We start from the raw sequence: 21,694 nt of genomic DNA, 5'->3' as shown, positions 1-21,694 counted from the left end.
CTTCTTGTGCCAATTCAAGTTTCTGGTCTTAATCTTTAAAGCTTTCATTGGGTTGAAGCCCAGCTACATTCAAAATCACCTCCTCCATTCATGACATACTTAGAGAGTGGCTCCCTTGGGAGAATGTAACTGACAATGCCCAGTGTAAAGTTCTCAAAAGTTAGGGGTAAACTATTGTTCATCAAAGGAGTTTGACTGAAGTAGTTTATGGGACCAAATAAGACTGAGCCCAAGTATGACAGTTTTCATAGAAAGCTGAAGGACTCATCTCTTTGCAAAAGCTTTGTTACAATAAACGAAGGCAAGAAATTACAACAGCAGCAGCAATGTAAAACAAAAACACAGTAAGCAAAGCTGCTAAACCTGGGAAAGATGAAGAGCAGAGCCCATTATCAAGTATGCTAGGACTATCTCTGAGAAATTTTTATTGTAAATGATACTTGGATATTATGCTGATAGATGCTCTAGAATTAAAATCTAGATAGATACAAGCTGCAAGGTCCCAAGTGAAAAAGCAGCCGTGCATTGATGAGGTCTCATAAAAGCCTCTCCTCTTATGGAAAGAGACACAGATGTGATCCATTTTAATCAGAAAGCTCGGCTGCTGCTGAAGCAGATTTCTTAGAGCTTGAATCTGGAAGATAAAATTGTGGATCCTGCTTCTGGGAACCCAATCCTTTCTGGCACCCCGTAAGCATTCTGAAGTATTGTCAATGCCTTAATTTGGAAGTACCAGTTTTAAAAAAATTAACTAGTCATTTTATAGTGGCTGCATAATAATCTATGTGTCCTTTACATGAGGAGAATCCTGAGTTGCTGGTAGATGAACCAGTATTGGACACATCCATTTTGGGGATCTATAAACAAAAAAGCTTCACAGTTGGTGGTAGAGGGGGGTTTCTTTGAAAGGCCTAGTCAAGTGGATGGTTTGAGAACTTATCTTTTATTACATGAAGCTTTTTGGTATGCATCAAGATTTCTGTTACAGCAGTTTCAGAAGCTTAGTAAATGCCCAGAGGGCAGTAAATCCCATTTTCAACTGGCCCAACTAACTCTACCTCCAAAACCATCAATAGTTTTGTGAGTGATGCAACTTAGAGTATAATTAAAATAGGTGTTTTAACATTCAGTAAGCAGCTGGCATAGTGAGACGTTCCCTTCTTTATATGATGTGATCAAAAAGACTAACTTCTTTTGTCCTGGTGTAGATCTTAGATACAACAGACCAATGGATTCAATAGACCGTGGAGAAGATTGCATTTAAAAATTTGTATCAAAACTCTAAAGGAACTGTTTTGTGTTCAATCTCCTTGCCCAAAGTCAAACAAATGGGAAATGATTTGGTGTGTGCTAGTTATCTAGTGAAAATGAATGTCACTAGTCTAAGAAGATGGGTCCCTGTCCCGTCCAGTCACCATGTTTATTTCATTATCCTCATGAAAAGAGAAATATTTCAGTTGGTAAAAGTAAATATGTTCCTGACTTTATTTAGGCTATGTCTACACTACATCTTAGGTTGGCATAATTTAGGTCGCTTAAGGGGGTGAATAAGTCACCCCCCAAGTGACATAAGTTACACTGACATAAGCGCCAATGTGGACAGCGCTATGTCAGCAAGAGAGCTTCTCCCGCAGACAGAGCTTCTGCCACTCATGGGGGTTGGAGTAGTTAAATCAACGGGAGAGCTCTCTCCTGTCAGTTTAAAGCGGCTACATTAGAGAGCTTACAGCAGCACAGCTGCATCAATGCAGGTGCGTGGCTGTAAAGTCTCTAGTGCAGCTGTGCTTTTAGATTCTAACTGGAGACTCTGAAGTCAGTAGTGCATTGTATTTCACCTTCTGGGTTCCTGCGCTGTTGGGATTTACAGGTTGCATCTCTGCTCATACTGAGGACACTGATGTGTTGGCATTTTAGGGATATGATATATATCAGCATCCTGAAAAAAAGTGCTACCACTCAGCCTATTTACATCCTTGTGGAAATTTACCTAAATTATAGCAGTCTTAGAAACAGCTGTAAGATAAGAAGGTCTCTTGGAGGACTGATTTGTTTATCATTAGGACTGCTGGGCTAAAAACCCATTTTTTTAAAATGGGAGCTGAGATTCTCCTGAAATCTTACAGAAAGACCCTACTTAAATTTACACTATAGCATGGAATTTCTGCAGCATGAAATTATGTGGCCCTCTTACTCAGGGTAAAATCTAAGCCCAATGGCATACCAGCTCTCAGAGAGTCCTGACTGGGTGTTAGATGAAGAAGAGCATGCATAATATGCAACCACTGGCATATCTGTTATAAAGACTTGATAGAAGGGGCTAAATCATGATACCTCCCTTATGTGGTAGCAAGGGACATATAAGACTCAAACATAAGTAGGCTGTACTCTGGGCTTCAGCAATCCTGAGGACCCACTGGCCTGATAGAGGGGATCCATATCTAATATGTGGAGCTGCTTGGAGGAAACCTCATGTATGATCATAATTCATTACAATTTGCACTTACATAGTGCCTTTGATCCAAGGATATGCAGGAACTTTGATCCCACAGTTCTTATGCAGACAAAAAACCCTTCGCAGTTAATGGGATTAAATAGGTCAATGCTGCGACTACAGAATTTGGACCCACAAAGATTGGCTATACTCCACCACTTTTGTGAGAGGTTGTTAAAGATTATTATTCCCATTTGACAGAAAGGTTAAACCAAAGCACAGAGAAGTGAAGTGGTTTGCCCAAGGTGATGCAGAGAATCAGTGGAAGAGTCAGGCTTATAGAACCCCCCTGTAATCACTGTACCACGCTTCCTTTCCCAAGGGTTTTATACTTGTACCTTTATTTATACAAGTTGAAGATTCATTATAAAAAAACTATAAGATGGTTTACACTGTAAAGCTAATTTAGCTGAAATTTAAACTAAATTCTCTAGCAGACCTAACCACCAAATTACTTCCAAGTGTCATTTAAAGGTTGTTTGTGAGAGTGCAAAAAAACCCCAGTCTATTTACAGTAGACTCAAAGACCCTGTCTACATTTACAAATTTTTGCAAAAGATTTCCCCACCTTTACTAATCCTGGTTCAGCTCCACTATTGCTTAGATGGGCCACTGGCTACTGTGGGCTTTTTTTTTTTTTTTTAAACGCTGATATGGAATCCTACTTGAGAGCAGATCTAATCCATGTGGTGTTACAAACAATGACAGTAGTTGCTGGCCTACCAATATGAGGGCTCCCAAGGTTGCTCACATTGGTGGACATGAACTAATGACAGCCACGTTGGGTAATTAAATTTTTTTTTCCTGATTACAGTCATAATTTTATATTGTGGTGGTCTCCAAATGTGTATGAATAGAAACTTTTCATCATATTATTTTTGAAAACTCTAAAAACTTGCATGGGTCCTGTCAAGGCTGTATCCCCACTTTGAACTTTAGGGTACAAATGTAGGGGCCTGCATGAAAACTGCTAAGCTTATCTACCAGCTTAGCTCTGGTCCGCTGCCACCATCTTAAGAATTCCCTCCCTGGGAAGCCTTGAGAAACCTTTCACCAATTTCCTGGTGAATACAGATCCAAACTGCTTGGATCTTAAACAAGGAGAAATTGACCCTTCCCCCCTCCTTCCTTTCACCAACTCCTGGTGAATACAGATCCAAACCCCCTTTGGATTTTAAAACAAGGAGAAATCAATCAGGTTCTTAAAAAGAAGGCTTTTAATTAAAGCAAAAGGTAAAAATCATCTCTGCAAAATCAGTATGGAAAATAACTTTACAGGGTAATCAAACTTAAAGAGCTCAGAGGAATCCCCTCTGTCTTAGGTTCAAAGTATAGCAAACAAGATAAGCACTCTGGTAAAAGGTACATTTACAAGTTGAGAAAACAAAGTAAATCTAAGACGCCTTGCCTGGCTTTTACTTACAATTTTGAAATAAGAGAGACTTGTTTAGAAAGATGGGGAGAACCTGGATTGATGTCTGGTCCCTCTCAGTCCCAAGAGCGAACAACCCCTTAAACAAAGGACACACACAAAAGCCTTTCCCCCCCCAAGATTTGAAAGTATCTTGTCCCCTCATTGGTCCTCTGGGTCAGGTGTCAGCCAGGTTACCCGAGCTTCTTAACCCTTTACAGGTAAAAGGATTTTGGAGTCTCTGACCAGGAGGGATTTTAGTACTGTACACAGAGAGCTGTTACCCTTCCTTTTATAGTTATGACACGCCCCCCAAATCACAGATAGTGTTGGACGTTTGGTTCCACACTGGCTGTGATTTCTTCCTGGAGCTTTAGGAGAAAACAGAGTTAATAAAACACATGTACCTTTAGACATACTACTGATTATATAAAAACTAACAATATGTTTTATTTCACGAACAATTGTTAACCAGTTAACTCTGGGAAACTTTCCCGGGAGAGTGCATCAGCCACTTTGTTAGAAGCTCCCGAAATGTGTTGTATTTCAAAATCAAAATCTTGGAGAGCTAAACTCCACCGAAGAAGTTTTTTGTTATTTCCCTTGGCGGTATGAAGCCACTGTAGCGCAGCATGGTCTGTTTGTAGTTGGAAACGTCGTCCCCAAACATATGGGCGTAGCTTTTCCAGCGCGTACACAATGGCGTAGCATTCCTTTTCGCTGATTGACCAGTGGCTTTCCCTCTCAGACAGTTTCTTGCTGAGAAACACGACAGGATGGAATTCTTGATCCGGTCCTTCCTGCATTAAAACTGCTCCCACGCCTCGCTCGGAAGCATCTGTGGTTACTAGGAACAGTTTGTCAAAGTCTGGGGCCCTTAGCACAGGGTCAGACATGAGTGTTGCCTTAAGCTGGTTAAAGGCCTTTTGACACTTCTCAGTCCACTGAACTGCATTTGGCTGTTTCTTTCTGGTTAGGTCTGTCAGCGGGGCGGCGATTTGGCTGTAGTGTGGTACAAATCGCCTATAATATCCGGCCAAGCCTAAGAAGGATTGGACCTGTTTCTTTGACTTTGGAACCGGCCACTTTTGGATAGCATCCACTTTGGCCTGTAGGGGATTTATAGTTCCTTGACCCACCTGGTGCCCCAGGTACGTCACTCTGTTTTGGCCTATTTGACACTTTTTAGCCTTAACAGTTAGTCCTGCCTGCCGGATGCGCTTGAAGACTTTTTTCAGGTGCTCCAGGTGTTCTGTCCATGAATCAGAAAAAATGGCCACATCATCGAGGTAGGCAACTGCAGATTCTCCCAATCCTGCTAGGAGACCATCTACAAGTCTTTGGAAGGTGGCGGGTGCATTTCGCAACCCGAAAGGGAGTACATTGAATTCATACACCCCTGCCTGGGTGACGAAGGCTGACCTTTCCTTAGCGGGTTCATCTAGTGGTACTTGCCAGTACCCTTTGGTTAAGTCTAAAGTAGAGATGAATTGGGCATGTCCCAATTTTTCCAATAGCTCATCTGTGCGTGGCATTGGATAGTTGTCAGGACGAGTTACAGCATTTAGCTTACGGTAGTCCACGCAAAAGCGTATTTCCCCATCTGGTTTGGGAACTAGAACCACTGGAGATGCCCATGCACTGGTAGAGGGGCGGATTATACCCATCTGTAGCATGTCCTGGATCTCCCTTTGTATAGCCGCTTGGGCATGAGGTGACTCCCGGTAGGGTGGGGTTCTAATTGGGTGAGCATTACCTGTGTCAATGGAGTGGTATGCCCGTTCGGTCCGTCCTGGAGTGTCTGAGAAAATCGGTGCAAAGCTTGTGCACAGCTCCTTTATCTGCTGTCGCTGCAGACGTCCCAGGGTCGTGGAGAGGTTCACCTCTTCCACGCCACCATTCCTTTTTCCTTCATAGTAGACACCTGCAGGCCACTCCGCGTCATCAGTTTCCTGGGCTGTAAACTGGCAAACGTTTAATTCTCTAGAATAAAAGGGCTTAAGAGAATTAACATGGTATACCTTAGGCTTTATGTTGGAGGTGGGGGAGGCTATGAGATAGTTAACAGCTCCTAGGCGCTCCTGGACCGTAAATGGTCCTTCCCACGACGCTTCCATTTTATGGGCCTGGAGCGCCTTTAAGACCATGACTTGGTCTCCTACTTTGAAGGACCGTTCTCTGGAATGTTTATCATACCAGGCCTTTTGCTCTTCCTGAGCATCCTTTAGGTTTTCTTTAGCAAGGGCTAAAGAGTGTCGGAGGGTGTTTTGTAGGTTGCTTACAAAGTCTAGAATGTTAGTTCCTGGAGAAGGCGTAAACCCCTCCCATTGCTGCTTCACCAACTGTAATGGCCCCTTAACCTCGCGGCCATACACAAGTTCAAATGGTGAAAACCCTAAACTGGGATGTGGTACAGCCCTGTAGGCAAAAAGCAACTGCTGCAACACTAGGTCCCAATCATTGGAGTGTTCATTTACGAATTTATGTATCATGGCCCCCAAAGTTCCATTAAACCTCTCCACCAGACCATTGGTTTGATGGTGATGAGGGGTGGCAACCAAGTGATTCACCCCATGAGCTTTCCACAGGTTTTTCATGTTCCCTGCCAGGAAATTAGTTCCCGAATCTGTAAGTATATCGGAGGGCCACCCTACCCTGGCAAAAATGTCTGCTAATGCCTGGCACACACTTTTAGCCTTGGTGTTGCTTAAGGGTACAGCTTCCGGCCATCGGGTAGCAAAATCCATGAAAGTCAGTACGTACTGCTTTCCTCTGGGTGTCTTCTTTGGGAAAGGACCCAGAATATCCACAGCTACTCGCTGAAATGGGACCTCAATTATGGGTAGTGGCTGGAGAGGGGCTTTAACCTGGTCTTGGGGCTTTCCCACTCGTTGGCACACCTCACAAGACCGGACATAATTAGCAACGTCCTTGCCCATTCCCTCCCAGTGGAAGGACTTCCCCAACCGGTCTTTGGTTCTGTTCACCCCAGAATGGCCACTGGGATGATCATGGGCTAAGCTCAAGAGTTTTACCCGATACTTAGTGGGAACTACCAGCTGTCTTTGAGGATGCCAGTCTTCCTGGTGCCCACCAGAAAGAGTCTCCTTGTATAAAAGTCCTTTTTCTACAACAAACCGGGATCGGTTAGAAGAGCTGAGAGGCGGTGGGGTGCTCCGTGCCGCTGCCCAAGCTTTTTGAAGGCTGTCATCTGCTTCCTGCTCGGCCTGGAACTGTTCCCTTGATGCTGGAGACATCAGTTCCTCCTTGGACTGTGGACTGGGGCTTGGTCCCTCTGGAAGCGATGCAGGTGCTGGGGCTTTTTCCATTGACTGTGAACCGCTGTCCGCTGGTGCACTATGTGGTATTTCAGGCTCTGGCTGAGCCTCTTGGGTAGGGTTATCTGCTGCTTCCGCCAGTTTAGGCTCGCTGGTGCCCTCTGGCATTGGAGTTGTAGACGGGGTTGCAAGCGCTGGACTCAGTGCTGGCAATGGTTCTGGTGCTGGTTGCGTTGCCAGTTCCGGTTCTGGGACTGGCTTTGGCTGGGTCTCTGGGATTGGATCCACTACGGCTGTTGCAGTCGTTGGCAGGGGATCCGGTTCCACCACCTGTGTTTGGGTCTCCGGTAACACAGACGGGGTCCTGGTGGACGGCTCAGGAACAGGGATGGGGGTGAAAGCTTGCTTAGCCTGGCTGCGGGTGACTATTCCCACCCTCTTGGCTAGCTTCACATGGTTAGCCAAGTCTTCCCCCAGTAGCATGGGAATGGGATAATTGTCATAGACTGCAAAAGTCCACATTCCTGACCAGCCCTTGTACTGGACATGCAACTTGGCTGTAGGCAAGGTTACAGACTGTGACACAAAGGGTTGAATTGTCACTGTAGCCTCCGGGTTGATGAGTTTGGGGTCCACTAGGGATTGGTGGATAGTTGACACTTGTGCCCCAGTGTCCCTCCAAGCGATAACCTTCTTTCCGCCCACTCTCAAGGTTTCCCTTCGCTCCGAGGGTATGAGAGAGGCATCTGGGTCTGGGGATCTTTGGTGTGATTGGGGTGTAATGAACTGTAATCGGTTGGGGTTCTTGGGGCAGTGAGCCTTTATATGTCCCAGTTCATTACATTTAAAACATCGCCCTGCTAAGGTATCACCGGGGCGATGTTGGTTGCTGGAGACTGGTGTGGTGGGGTGAGAAGGCGTCTGGGGTTTCCCTTGGGATGTGGGTGGGGCCTTGGGTTGTCCCCGGTGATAAGGTTTTGTTTCGGCTTGCCCCTTCTGATATTCGCTCCAACTGCTACTAGCTTTTTTCTTTTCTGTCACCTCCACCCATTTGGCTCCAATCTCCCCCGCCTCGGTTACAGTTTTGGGCTTCCCATCTAGGATGTACCTTTCTATTTCCTCAGGAACACCCTCTAAAAACTGCTCCATTTTTACTAGGGAAAGCAGATCTTCCAGAGATTTAACATTTGCTCCTGATACCCAGGCATCACAATTTTTGTCAATGTGGTAGGCATGCCGGGTAAATGACACATCTGGTTTCCACCTTAGGGCTCTGAACCGCCGACGGGCATGCTCGGGTGTTAGCCCCATTCTGAGTCTGGCCTTGTTTTTAAAAAGTTCATAACTGTTCATGTGTTCCTTAGGCATTTCAGCCGCCACTTCTGCTAAGGATCCACTGAGCTGCGGCCTCAGCTCTACCATGTACTGGGTTGGAGGGATGTCGTATCCAAGGCAGGCCCTTTCAAAATTTTCTAAGAAGGCCTCAGTATCATCGCCTGCCTTGTAGGTGGGGAATTTCCTGGGATGGGAAGTGGTACCTGGAGAGGAGTTGTTAGGATGGTCTGATGCACCCTGCCTAGTCCTTGCTGCTTCCAGTTCCATCTCTTTTTTTTTCAGCTCCATCTCTCTTTTATGGGCCTCCTGTTTGGCTTTTTCTTCTCTTTCATGGGCCTCCTGTTTGGCTTTTTCCAGCTCCATTTCTCTCTTGTGGGCCTCCTCTTTGGCTTTCTCTTCTCTGTCTCTCAGCTCCATCTCTCTCTTGTGGGCCCCCTCTTTGGCTTTCTCTTCTCTGTCTCTCAGCTCTATCTCTTTTTCTTTCAGCTCCATAGCTCTCTTGTGGGCCTCCTCTTTAGCTTTTTCTTCTTTGGTAGTCATTTTCCTGGTTTTCTTGTGCTGGGTCACACCCCTCTGCAGTTGACTGAAACTGGGATGTACTTAGCTCAGGCTCCTGCTGAGTGCTGCTGAGTTAACAGAGAGTTTCTAACTAGCTACTTCCGAGGATGTAAAAAAGAAAAAAAACACAATTCAGCTTGTAAATTATCTTTACCAGTTGTTTGCTCATTAATTGAACCCTTCTCTTAACAAAGGACCTTGTTAAAAAAACTTAACACCTCTGCCTTCAGGCAAGGAGAGATAAGATATGCATCTACCTTCAGCTCTGCTCTCCAAGCAGCTAGAAGGAAAAAAAAATCTCTTACTGGCTTTTGGGTTTAAAACGATCCCACCGCTGTGCCACCATGTCAAGGCTGTATCCCCACTTTGAACTTTAGGGTACAAATGTAGGGGCCTGCATGAAAACTGCTAAGCTTATCTACCAGCTTAGCTCTGGTCCGCTGCCACCATCTTAAGAATTCCCTCCCTGGGAAGCCTTGAGAAACCTTTCACCAATTTCCTGGTGAATACAGATCCAAACTGCTTGGATCTTAAACAAGGAGAAATTGACTCTTCCCCCCTCCTTCCTTTCACCAACTCCTGGTGAATACAGATCCAAACCCCCTTTGGATTTTAAAACAAGGAGAAATCAATCAGGTTCTTAAAAAGAAGGCTTTTAATTAAAGCAAAAGGTAAAAATCATCTCTGCAAAATCAGTATGGAAAATAACTTTACAGGGTAATCAAACTTAAAGAGCTCAGAGGAATCCCCTCTGTCTTAGGTTCAAAGTATAGCAAACAAGCTAAGCACTCTGGTAAAAGGTACATTTACAAGTTGAGAAAACAAAGTAAATCTAAGACGCCTTGCCTGGCTTTTACTTACAATTTTGAAATAAGAGAGACTTGTTTAGAAAGATGGGGAGAACCTGGATTGATGTCTGGTCCCTCTCAGTCCCAAGAGCGAACAACCCCTTAAACAAAGGACACACACAAAAGCCTTTTCCCCCCCCAAGATTTGAAAGTATCTTGTCCCCTCATTGGTCCTCTGGGTCAGGTGTCAGCCAGGTTACCCGAGCTTCTTAACCCTTTACAGGTAAAAGGATTTTGGAGTCTCTGACCAGGAGGGATTTTAGTACTGTACACAGAGAGCTGTTACCCTTCCTTTTATAGTTATGACAGGTCCCCAGGCAAGTAGAGTTCACCCTCACTCCCTCTCAGATCAAGTGAGAACTGGTGTAGGTTATACAAGTCTCTTGCATTGATTTTTAGAGGAAACAAAAAGAAGAAATTGCTTTTGAAAATCTTAAGTTCAGGAAAAAGGAAAAGACAGAAATAACATTTAGCAGTTCAGGCAGGGGTTATTTTTTGTGTCTATGTGGGGTGAGTTAAGTGGCTAAAATGAGTAGGATGTCTATTTCTGACAATGTAATATAATACTTATTTTGTACCATAAACATGAAGATTAAAATATTACAAAATAAATATTTAGTTACACTGCTCCTATAATGTTTTATTGGGAGCAGGAGACATCAGGAAGTCATTACTATTCTATAGCTATCTGCTGTGGCTCTAAAAGTTCAGTTTGATCTGTGAGAATGTGCTATCTTCTCAGCAGTGAGAAAGAAAGACAGGTATTCACCAGCTAGAAGTTGGAGAGAGAGATGCTGCCAGTTACAGTGCCAAAGATGGCCACTTTAGGGCTACGGTTGCTTGGTTCTGCCAAGTTTAAAGGACCAGCACCAGAAAGACACACTGGAAAAAGTTCCCATAAAAGAGTAGCCCTGTTCTGTGGAGAGTTAGTAGGGACCAGGAAGCTGCCAAAGAAGGTGCTTCTGGGGAGAGAGGTTGATTGGTATTGTGCTTACTGGCATTCTACAACATCTGATGCAGCAAATGCATTTCTTTCTTCAGCTATATTTTGCCTTTTGTTAGCCTAATGAGGTGCCCATTACATGCTATTTATTTCTCGGCTCACAGCTTTGAGACTTTTATATGGGTTCTCCCTCTCTTGGAATTTCTCAAATCATTGACCTCTTGATCTGAAAAATAATTGTGATAATAAAAATAATTTTAACAGATGCCTAATTGTCCCCAGCTGTTCTCTGATGTAAGATAGCTGAGACCTAGCAGTATCTTCAGATTGTTCAAAGATACTTGTATGCGTCTGTTCCTTTCATAGTTTAAACTTCAGACTTCCTGAGATTTAGAACCAAGACTCAGTGGAGAAAGATATTAGTAAACCCACCATGCATCTTGTTTTTCCTAAGAGGCCTCTCTGTGAGAATTTGACACTCTTCAAAACAAAAGCTAACCTAGGTAGAGGATAACTTTCCCCTGGAGCTAACTCATGTGTGGATATGCGGCACACCATCTTGTCATGTCCATTTGAGCCTGCAATGAATCTCTTGCAGTAATATTGTACCAGCAATATGGGAAACCGAAAGTAGACAGAGGATCTAAATGACATTTGCCTTTGCTCCATCTTCTGTACTGTAGTAGGTTTTACATGTTGCTGTGTGTAATCAGGTGGTTTATCTTCTGTAATACTGAAAAATCTTTGATTTTTGTGTTTGTGCTTCTTTGATAGCCACGAGCTGTTGCGGGTTTTCGAGGAACAGTACGATATGCATCAATCAATGCTCACAGAAACAGAGTGAGTATCTGTGCTTACATCACACCTGTCTGAGTTTTATAGTAATTAAAAAGACTGTCAATTGTATGTATAGTATAAATCTTGCTTCATTTTCTGTGTCCCATTGTCATTATTATATAGAAAGATGTTAGACTGTGGGAAATATTTAGGAAAGAATAGGTCACTTTTACATTACTGTAGATAACTGAATGTCTTATCTTCATAATGGTGTTCTGGTTGCAGAAATCATAATAGTTGTTTTAATTATTATCATCACTGTTTTAATCATACCACAAGAGAGTAGAACAGGGAAGATGAAATTATCAGGTGATAACATATTATATTTACAGTATATTCCACTTATCATCATGATCTCAGGGTATTAGAGAATTTTGGACAAACTACTATTGCCAGTGTGATGACATTTCACTTCACAGTAAAACGATGTACATCCCTGCAATCATATTTTAACATGCTTCCTCTTTTAATTTTTTCTGTGCTTTTTATTCTTCCATCTGAAGTGATGAGAAAAGGAGAGAGTGTTTTCCTACTTGCAGTATTATAGGGATCTGTTTTGCAATTTTTCTTCTAATCGGTTTTATTGGGAATATACAATAGTTGAAGTCTCTGGAGCAGGTGTGGGCAAACGTTTTGGCCCAAGGGCCACATCTGGGTATGGAAATTGTATGGTGGGCCATGAATGCTCATGAAATTGGGGTTGGGGTGCAGGAGGGGGTGAGGGCTCTGGCTGGGGGTGCAGGCTCCGGGGTAGGGCCAGAAATGATGAGTTCAGGGCGGGGGAAGGGGCTCCGGTCTGGGGCGGGGGGGCTGGGCTCGGGGAGGGGGGGCTGAGGGCTTCGGCTGGGGGTGCAGGCTCTGGGGTGGGGCTGGGGATGAGGGGTTTGGGGTGTAGGAGGGTGCTCTGGACTGGGACTGAGGGGTTCGGAGGGTGGGAGGGGGATGAGGGCTGGGGCAGGGAGTGAGGCGCAGGAGCTGTCTCTCAGGGGTGCAGGCTCCAGGCAGCACTTACCTCAAGCGGCTCCTGGAAGCAGCGGCATGTCCCCCCTCTGGCTCCTATGTGGAAACATGGCCAGGTGGCTCTGCTGCACGCTGCCCTGTCCACAGGCACCACCCCTGCAGCTCCCATTGGCTGCCATTCCCGGTCAATGAGAGCTGCGGGGGCAGCACTTGGGGTGGGGACAGCGTGCGGAGCCAAGGCCCCTGGCTGCCCCTACGCGTAGGAGCCAGAAGGAGGACATGCTGCTGCTTTCAGAAACAGCGCAGAGCGGCCCCCGAATCTGCTCCCCAGCTGGAGCGGGGCAAGCCCCAGACCCCGCTCCCCAGCAGGAGCTTGAGATCTGGATTAAAGTGGCTGGCAGGCCAGATGCAGCCCGTGGTCCGTAGTTTGCCAACCCATGCTCTAGAGCAATACAGGATCTAGCAAAGCCCATTAGCTTTGATTGCATAGTAGTAAGGTAAAGTACAGCAGTTATGAGGAGTAACAAAATTCCATCCCTTTTCTTTTTCACAGGAAATGGGAAGGCATGATGACCTCTGGTCCCTGTTTTACATGTTGGTAGAGTTTGTGGTTGGACAGCTGCCTTGGAGAAAAATAAAAGACAAGGTAAAATCTAGAAATAAGTATCTTAGATGGGCATTGCACATAAACACCTTCATGAAAAATCTACTTAAGAATCATTGGTTCATAAAATTCTAATGTTACATTTTAGAGCAGTTTCTAGTGATTTCCCCCCCTCACTTCACAGTGCTAATGTCATGGCTTAAAGTGCTGTGGAGGTTACAAATGGTCTTAGTTTGCAAGGGAATTTAGACAGAGCTTACAGTTTTTACAGATTCATTATAGAGGGCAAATATAAATGTACATACATTAATTCATGGCCCGATTTTGAAACCAGTGTTTTTTGCCTTCACAAACCTTTTGTACAAAATTTCATACTTTGACATTTCATCTTGGAAATAGACATTCAGTATTTGCTGTTAGACAAAGTTAGCCCAGTAGATCTGTGGTCATGCTGTTGGGCAGATGTCTTATGGGAGGTATGCAAAGAAAAAGCAACCTCTGATGGCCTGTGCCCACTACTTGTTTCTACCTATTTTGAAAGTATAGCATAATCAAAAGCACTTTCTGATTAACTTAGCTATGTTGGTAGATGAAGTTGGGCCATACAAAGGACTGCTCCTATTCTTCTGACTTTGGAAACCACAGACTAATTGATATTGGACTGAATAAAAATACTAAAAAATGTCTACTCTGAGGAGTAATTATGTATCAGAAGTGAACTGAAGTAGATGACATAATAGAACTTTTAAATCTCTGTCTTTGATTCTAGTAGAGTTGTAATGTCCAATTATAATCAGTGGTGTCAAACAGCAACAGAACACACACACACACACACACACAGAGAGAAAATTAGACTAGCATTTAAATACAGTAACGCCTCACTTAATGTTGTAGTTATATTCCTGAAAAATGCAACTTTAAGTGAAATGATATTAAACGAATCCAATTTTCCCATAAGATTTAATGTAAATGGGGAGAGTTAGGTTCCAAGGAAATTTTTGGGGGGCAGACAAAAGGCAGTATATACTGTACAGTACTGTACTGTGGTTGGGAGGTGCCCCTGGCTTACCCCACACAGGCACAGCCTGCTGCAGGCAAGGATGCTAGGAAGCACCTTGTGCAGCAGCAGCGGCAGCTTCCCCCCAGAAAAACAGGCGCCATCTTTGCCGAGGGATGCTCCAGGCCCACCTCTTCCCGTCCCCACTCCACTCCAGGCCCACCACTTCCCACCCCCACTCCACCTCCTCACCAGAACACGCTGCTTCCCCGCTCCTCCCCCACCCTCCCAGAAAGTCCTAAGTGACACCAAACAGCTGTTTGGCGGCGGGGGAAGCGCTGGGTGGGAGGGGGAGAAGGCAGAGAAGAGGAACTTGTGCAATGCTCCCTTGTAAAGTCACTGCTCTTCCACAGAATCTTACAAGCAGAGGATAGAGCAGGCAGCCAAACGACGTTATAAGGGAATATTGTACAACTTTAAACGAGCATGTTCCCTAATGGAGCAGCGACGTAACTTTGAAACAACGTTAAGCGGGAGGATGTTAAGTGAGGAGTTACTGTATTGAGTTGGAGGTATAAAGAACATTTTACATTGGTGCTAAGGGCAATGGCAGGATCTCTAGCCCTGTTATAACCTAAAGGATTAATCTCCTTTTCATACACCCTTCAACTCTGACCAAAAATATTGCACTTAATGCCTGTGATGTATGGTGTGAATATTCTGCAGTTGGGAATGGTGGTGTGCTAATGCTTTTTTGTGCTAACTGTTCCTAGGAGCAAGTGGGCTCCATAAAAGAGAGGTATGACCACAGGCTCATGTTGAAACATCTCCCCCAAGAATTCAACATCTTTCTAGATCACATCTCCAATTTAGATTACTGTACAAAACCCGATTACCAGGTAAGCCTTTTTACTTTTTTGTATTTCTAATTTTTTAAATAATCTTGTTTTGCCTTATTTTACCATAATTATCCTTCTTTGATCTGATCCTGTGTCCATGACAATAATGATTATGGACTGTCCCACTGTAGAGCTATTTTAATGGCAATAAGGTACTTTGGTGAAGTTTGGCAGTTTGATACTAAGATAGTTTGAAGGCTACAGCGTTCATTGCAGGTCATCTGTTGGATGACCTGCAATGGGCCACTGTATCAGTAATCTAGCTTTGTGAAGGTGGGGTAGAGCCAAGGTGCCATGTGGAGAGCCATATTTTATCTAAAACTGTGATGTGAGGGGTTCTCTGCAGACAGAGGTCTGCAAACCTTTGTAATCTCTTTTGGCCAATTCTAGGTGGGCTTTGAACTCCTCCTGGATGCAGTGCAGGTGTTCAGCTAAGTTGGATGGTGCAAGTATGTGGGAGACTTGTGGCATGGACAGGTGGAGGAAACCGTAGTTGGTGTAAAAAGGACTCTGGTGGGTTGATCTGTGGTTAGAGTAATTGTATACAAATTTGGCAGAAGAGAGAAGCGAAACCCAGTCATTCCGGTGGTAACTGATAAAGCAACAGAAGTATTACTCAAGAATTTGGTTCACTCATTCCATCTGTCCATCAGTCTTGGAGTGATAAGATGAGGAGACATGTAGATCCACATTCAGGAGTGTCACGGGGTGCACCACTCAATGCTGGACTGGTGCCTCCTTCTGGTACTCTGGGGATTAGCTCGAGGCCAACGCTCCCCCGTCCACCATTTGCACACCGTCACTCTGTCCACCTGCAGCTCCTCTTGCAGCCTCAGGAACCATAACGTCCTCTTCATGGCTCAGCCCTCTGGCTGTGTCACTGTCCATGTTCCCCCCTTCTGGGGAAGATTAACTCCTCAGTAGTTGTAGGCAGTCCTCTTGCTCACTTCTTCTGTGCCACTTGCCCAGGGGCTGGTAGGGGAACCAAGGCCCGCCCTCTTCTCCAGGTCCCAGACCAGGGATTTTCAGCTCAGCAGCCTGGGCCTTCTCTCTCTGCCCTCACTGCTCTATCCCAGGGCTTCTTCCTACCACTGGTCCCCCTATTCTTCCTGGGCCTACCAGTTCCCAGAGCCTCCTCCCTCTTCCCAGGGAGTGACTGCAGTCTCAGCTCACTCCTCCCTTTCTCCTAGGAGTGTCTGCCTTTTCCCAGCCACCTCTTCTCCTCTCAGCTCCTGGGCTTTATAGGCCCTGCCTATTTCTGCCCAGCTGAGCATCCTTAATCAGCCGCCTAATCTGTTAATTAGCCCATCTGGCCTGCATTAAACCCTGCAGGGTGTGTGTGCATTAGTCACCCCATGACAAGGAGCTTGAACAACTCCTGCCAGAAATATGAAATGAACTGTGATTCTCGATCAGATGTTATGTTAGATAGTTGACCATAGAGTTGGAAGACATAGTTGCAAAACAGTTGGGATATATGACGGAATGCACCCCTGCATCCACACCGTACACACTAGGTGTCCAGTTTTTGACTGGAATGTCCGGTCAAAAAGGAACCCTGGCGGCACTGGTCAGGCCATTAAAAAAGCCGGTCGGCAGCGCAATGGGGCTAAGGCAGGCTCCCTGCCTGCCATGGCTCAGCGCGGCTCCAGGAAGCAGCAGCATGTCCCCCCTCCGGCTCCTATGTGTAGGGACAGCCAGGGGGCTCTGCACGCTGCTCCTGCCCCAAGCTCTGGCTCTGCAGCTCCCATTGGCTGGGAACCATGGCTCCTGCAGACGGGACAGCGCGCAAAGCCGCCTGGCTGCTCCTCTGCATAGGAGCCGGAGGGGGGACATGTCTCTGCTTCCGGGAGCTGCTTGAGGTAAGCGCTGCCCAGAGCCTGCACCCCGACCCCCTCCTGAGTCCCTGCCCCAGCCCTGATTGCCCTCCAAACTCCTCAGTCCCAGCCCTGAGCACCCTCCTGTACCCTAAACCACTCATCTCATCCCCAGCCCAGAGTACCCCCCCCCCAGTCAGAGCCCCCATACCCCAGCCCAGAGCCCCCTCCTGCACTCCAAACCCCTCTGCCCCAGCCCGGAGCCCCCTCCTGCACCCCAAAACCCTCATCCCCAGCTCCACAACAGAGCCCACACCCCCAGCTGAAGCCCTCACTCCCCCCACACCCCAACCCCCTTCCCCAGCCCAGAGCCCCCTCCTGCACCCTGAACCCCTCATTTCTGGCCCCACCCCGGAACCCGTACCCCCTCCAAGACCCCAACCCCCTGCCTCAGCCCGTAGCCCCTTCCCATACTCTGAACCCCTCAGCTCCACCCTCAGCCCCCTCCTGCACTCCAAGCCTCTCATTCCTGGCCCCACCCCGGAGCCCGCACCCCCAGCTGGAGCCTTCAGCCCCTCCCGCACCCCAATCCTCTGAGCCAGCCTGGTGAAAATGAGTGAGTGAGTGAGGGTGGGGAGAGTGAGCGACGGGGTGTGTGTGTGGAGTTAGCAGGAGGTGGGGCCTTGGAGAAGGGGCAGGGCCTTGGAGAAGAGGCGGGGCAGGGGTGTTTGGTTTTGTGTGAGTAGAAAGTTGGCAACCCTATAACCCACTGGTCAATAATTTCATGATAAAATATATGTAGTAACATTATATGTAAAGTTATAAACATACGCTGAAATTAGGTCTGAAATGTGTTTATCAGAAAAGTTTGGGTAAATCAGTTTCTCAAAGACTAAGGACAAGCTGACGCTTCTAGCCAGGTTTCAGTTGGAGGGCAATCGCCTATCAAGTGGCCATTCTTTGTCAAGGAAAGGGGTTAGGAACAAACATATCTGCATCTTAGCAAACAACAGCATGAAACCTCTTTCACCACAAGACTCCTTGTCTCCGTCCTCACAGCAGGAATAAACATTATATAGGGATAACCTTCAAGAAAATGCATTTCAAAGGGTGACTGGACTGTAAAAGTGAGGGGCAAAACCACCCTAAGGTATCTGTCCCTATCCATCGCGCTTTCACCTAGAAAGACAAAAGAAGCAGCCTTTGGACTAAGGGAGAAGATCCTGGCCTGAGAATTTGGTCAGCAATGTTATTGGAAATGTGGTAAAGGATTTCAACTTGAAAGTTTTATTAAGTTTTAGTACTAGGAAGCATTTTATCTTTATTTTTTGCTTGTAACCGTTTTTGACTTTAATGCATTATACTTTTACTCACTTAAAACCTATCTCTTTGTAGTTAAAGAAACTTGTTTTATTCTTTAATCAAAACAAATCCAGTGTTGTACTTTATCTAAATTGTGTGGGTAACTCCATTTAAAGCAGCAAACTGTTGGATATTGATCCTCTGATAGGGGCAATGAACCTAAAATATCTGGATTGTCCAGGACAGGACTGGACAGTGTAGAACACCTGTTTTGGGGGGAAAATTTGGGACTGGGAGTGTGCTGGGGTCATCTTGCAAGTGATAACCAAGGCTATTGGAAACTGGAGTGTTCTGGCAGGCTGCGGCTATAAACAGACACTCAGGATGTGACCTGAATCTGTTTGGCTGTTTTTGAGGAGCCCAAATTGGGAGCTTCAGCAGTTAGGTACCCCAGGTTTCAGGGCAAAGGTGACATAGCCCCTCACTGGTCTTGATTGCACCCTGGAAGGGCATAGGCTGTTACCTCCACAGAGGGAATTTGAAGTCATGGCACGAAACGTGACATTTTTGTAAGTAGGTCAACAACAACTAGCAGAGTCAAGTGGCAATGGGAATTGGGAAAGTCAGTGATAAAGTTCATGGAGATGGAAAATCAGGGTTGAGACAGAGTTAGCAGAGGAATCAAAGCGCCCAAGAGGTTTGGCGCAGGGAGTCTTTGTTCAAGCGCTCATGTCACAGGAGTTAATGTAGGACTCAATGAACAAATGCAGTTTTGGCCACCAGAAATTTCAAGAGACCAGCCTCAATGTTTTCAAGTGACTGAAATGGACAGCAAGGGGAGAATCATGACATAGCCAGGGCATCACTAGGCGTGGTTGACTGTTTGGAATATAAATCTGGTCTTTAAACAAGAGGTTCCTTTTCTTGACTGAGAATTTCGAGTCAGGAGCTAAGTCCTTACTGGTCAATATAAATTTCACTGCAAATGGATCAAAGAGTAGGAGGGAGTTCCCAAGAGAGAGCAAGTTACTGTATTGTTTATCACCATGTTGGTGAAATGTCAGGGTTTCCGGATTGTGACTGCTTCTAGAGTCCCATCTCCTTTGTCCCAGTACTCACTCTTAGGAGGCAACTTGTCGGGTTTACCATTCCTGGCACTTGGGCAATAGTCATGGTGAAGTCAAACGTGGAGGGAAAAAAGGGGTCAACAGATCTGACATTGTTTGAGAGCTTTTGCTGTTCTCAGGTTTCTAGGTTCTTGTAATTCGCATATACCTGCAATGTGGTATAAAGGTGATGAAGCCATTCTTCAAAAGCAGGCTTTATGGCCAGCAGTTCTTTGTCACATATCTTATAGTTTTTCTCAATGGGAGTCAGTTTCTGGGAATAAAATGCAGTGATGGGTCCTGTGCTGCTTGACAAAACTGCTCTGATCACATAGTTGGAAGTGTCTGCTTCAACAACAAAGGGTTTTGCCAGGTCTGGATGTACCAAGATGGGCACTGATGTAAACGTTTCCTTTAATTGATTGAAGGCAATTGGAGTTTTGTCATTGACCTGAGTGGGAGCAGGATTGAGTCCCTGGTTCCTTCAGAGGTTTAAAGTGGAGAACAATAAGTGTGACTACAATAATTGTCCTCTGTTGTAAATTTCCATTTTTTGTTCCATGGCAATAGAAGAGACCAACCCCTTCTTCCCGCCCCCTCCATACACTTTCTCCACCCTTTATCTAGGATGTGGGAAAACTATCAAGATCTAGTTAAGAGTCAGTAAACCCCTTCCTGCTGGCCTTTCAAATAGACTTGATTGATTTGTAGATAATGATATTCTATGTACTGGCTGAGTCGTACACTGCAGAGAATGAATCTGAATAAGTGCATTATATTAACTAATTCTGGAATTACAACTTCCAGAAAACTACAGATAAGAATATTTATCATCACCATTAAATTATGTTTGGGCATGTGAAACTAATTCGCTTTCCTCTGGAAAAATTTTCTTTCATACTGTTCCATATTCACACATCTGCAGTTCCAAAGTAGAGACTATTTATGTGTAACATCAGCAAATTGTGCATTGGTTCTCTTGTTTTCACAGAGCATATTCAGACAAATCAAAGCCAACCTGATTAGATGGCCACTAATGCATCACTGTTTATTCTAAGAAGGAAGAAAACAGCAGCAACTGAAGCTCTGTTATTGCATCTGTTTATCAGTTTATTCTGTTATATTTATCTTATACCTTTGCTGTGTCTGTCTCTAGGAGACCAATGCCGTCGACATTTTTCCTTAGGTTGATATCTGTGGAGTTTTGTCTGGGAAACATGTTTCTTTCTCACTGCAGCCTTTTAGCTATTATTTGCAGTAAAACTGTTTCTTCTGCTGGAAACCACTTCCTTTATCTACCATCGAGATTGCTGATCAGGCAGCATAGATTAATGCCCGTTCCTTTTTTAATTCCTATTGATTACTTGGCTTGTTAACATTAACAGATAAATCAAGATCTAGGATTTTAAATAAGAACTGGAAATATCAAGTGATATCAAGTTCCTCATTTGCCAGTGCATTTCTTTCTGTCTGTCTGTCTGTGTAGGTCTGCTGTATGTACACCACCCCCACCTTTCTTTATATGGCCCACCCTGTTGTAGACACAGAAACTCAATAAGAGATTAAAGTGATACATTTATAGATTTTACCTCTTCCAAGGCAAAGCCATGACAGTCCTGTAGACTAATGTCCTTCGATTATTCATAGAATTTTTACAGCTATAGTGCAAGCTTCCCTACACCACCCTGTCCATGTGCCATAACTTTGAATTGGATGGCCATACCTTTAGGGGTAAGAGTGTATTGTACTTTCCATGCCCATTCCAATACCTGGATTACCTGAATTAGTGTCAGTTGTAAAAGTACTTTTTGGGGTGTGGATTTGTGTCATAGTTCTTTGTTGTTATTTATTTATAGAATCACAGAAATGTAGAACTGGAAGGAATCTCGAGAGGTTACCTAGTCCATCCCCCCATGCTGAGACAGGAACAAGTATACCTAGATCATCCTTAACAGGTTTTTGCCTAAGTTGTTCTTAAAAAACTTTGATGGACATTCCACAAACTCTCTTGGTAACCTGTTCCAGTACTTAACTATCCTTATTGTTAGAAAGCTTTTCCTGATATCTAACCTAAATCTTCCTTGCTGCAGATTAAGCTGATTGTTTCTTGTTTAGTGGACATGGAGGACAATTGATCACCATTCTCTTTATAACAGCTCTTAATATATTTGAAGATTGTTATCAGGTTCCCCATCAGTCTTCTTTTCTCAAGAGTTTTTTTAACCTTTCCTCAGAGGTCAGGATTTTTAAACATTTGATCATTTTTATTGCTCTCCTCTGGACTTGCTTCAGTTTGACCACATCTTTT

At 44.9% G+C, this 21,694-nt stretch overlaps 1 protein-coding gene across 1 annotated transcript in view; it reads left to right on the top strand.

Moving 5' to 3' along the window:
- Positions 1 to 21,694, top strand: part of TTBK2 (tau tubulin kinase 2) — a 198,717-nt gene that overhangs the window by 118,274 nt on the left and 58,749 nt on the right. The window contains exons 6-8 of the mRNA XM_065403081.1: positions 11,639 to 11,704; positions 13,215 to 13,307; positions 15,036 to 15,161. Coding sequence (XP_065259153.1) covers positions 11,639 to 11,704; positions 13,215 to 13,307; positions 15,036 to 15,161 — 285 coding nt within the window. The remainder of the gene's footprint in view (positions 1 to 11,638; positions 11,705 to 13,214; positions 13,308 to 15,035; positions 15,162 to 21,694) is intronic.

Source organism: Emys orbicularis, chromosome 4 (assembly GCF_028017835.1).
Source record: "Emys orbicularis isolate rEmyOrb1 chromosome 4, rEmyOrb1.hap1, whole genome shotgun sequence".
Taxonomy (NCBI): domain Eukaryota; kingdom Metazoa; phylum Chordata; order Testudines; family Emydidae; genus Emys; species Emys orbicularis.
The sequence above is the reverse complement of the archived record's forward strand: the minus strand, read 5'-3'. Positions and strand labels throughout refer to the sequence as shown.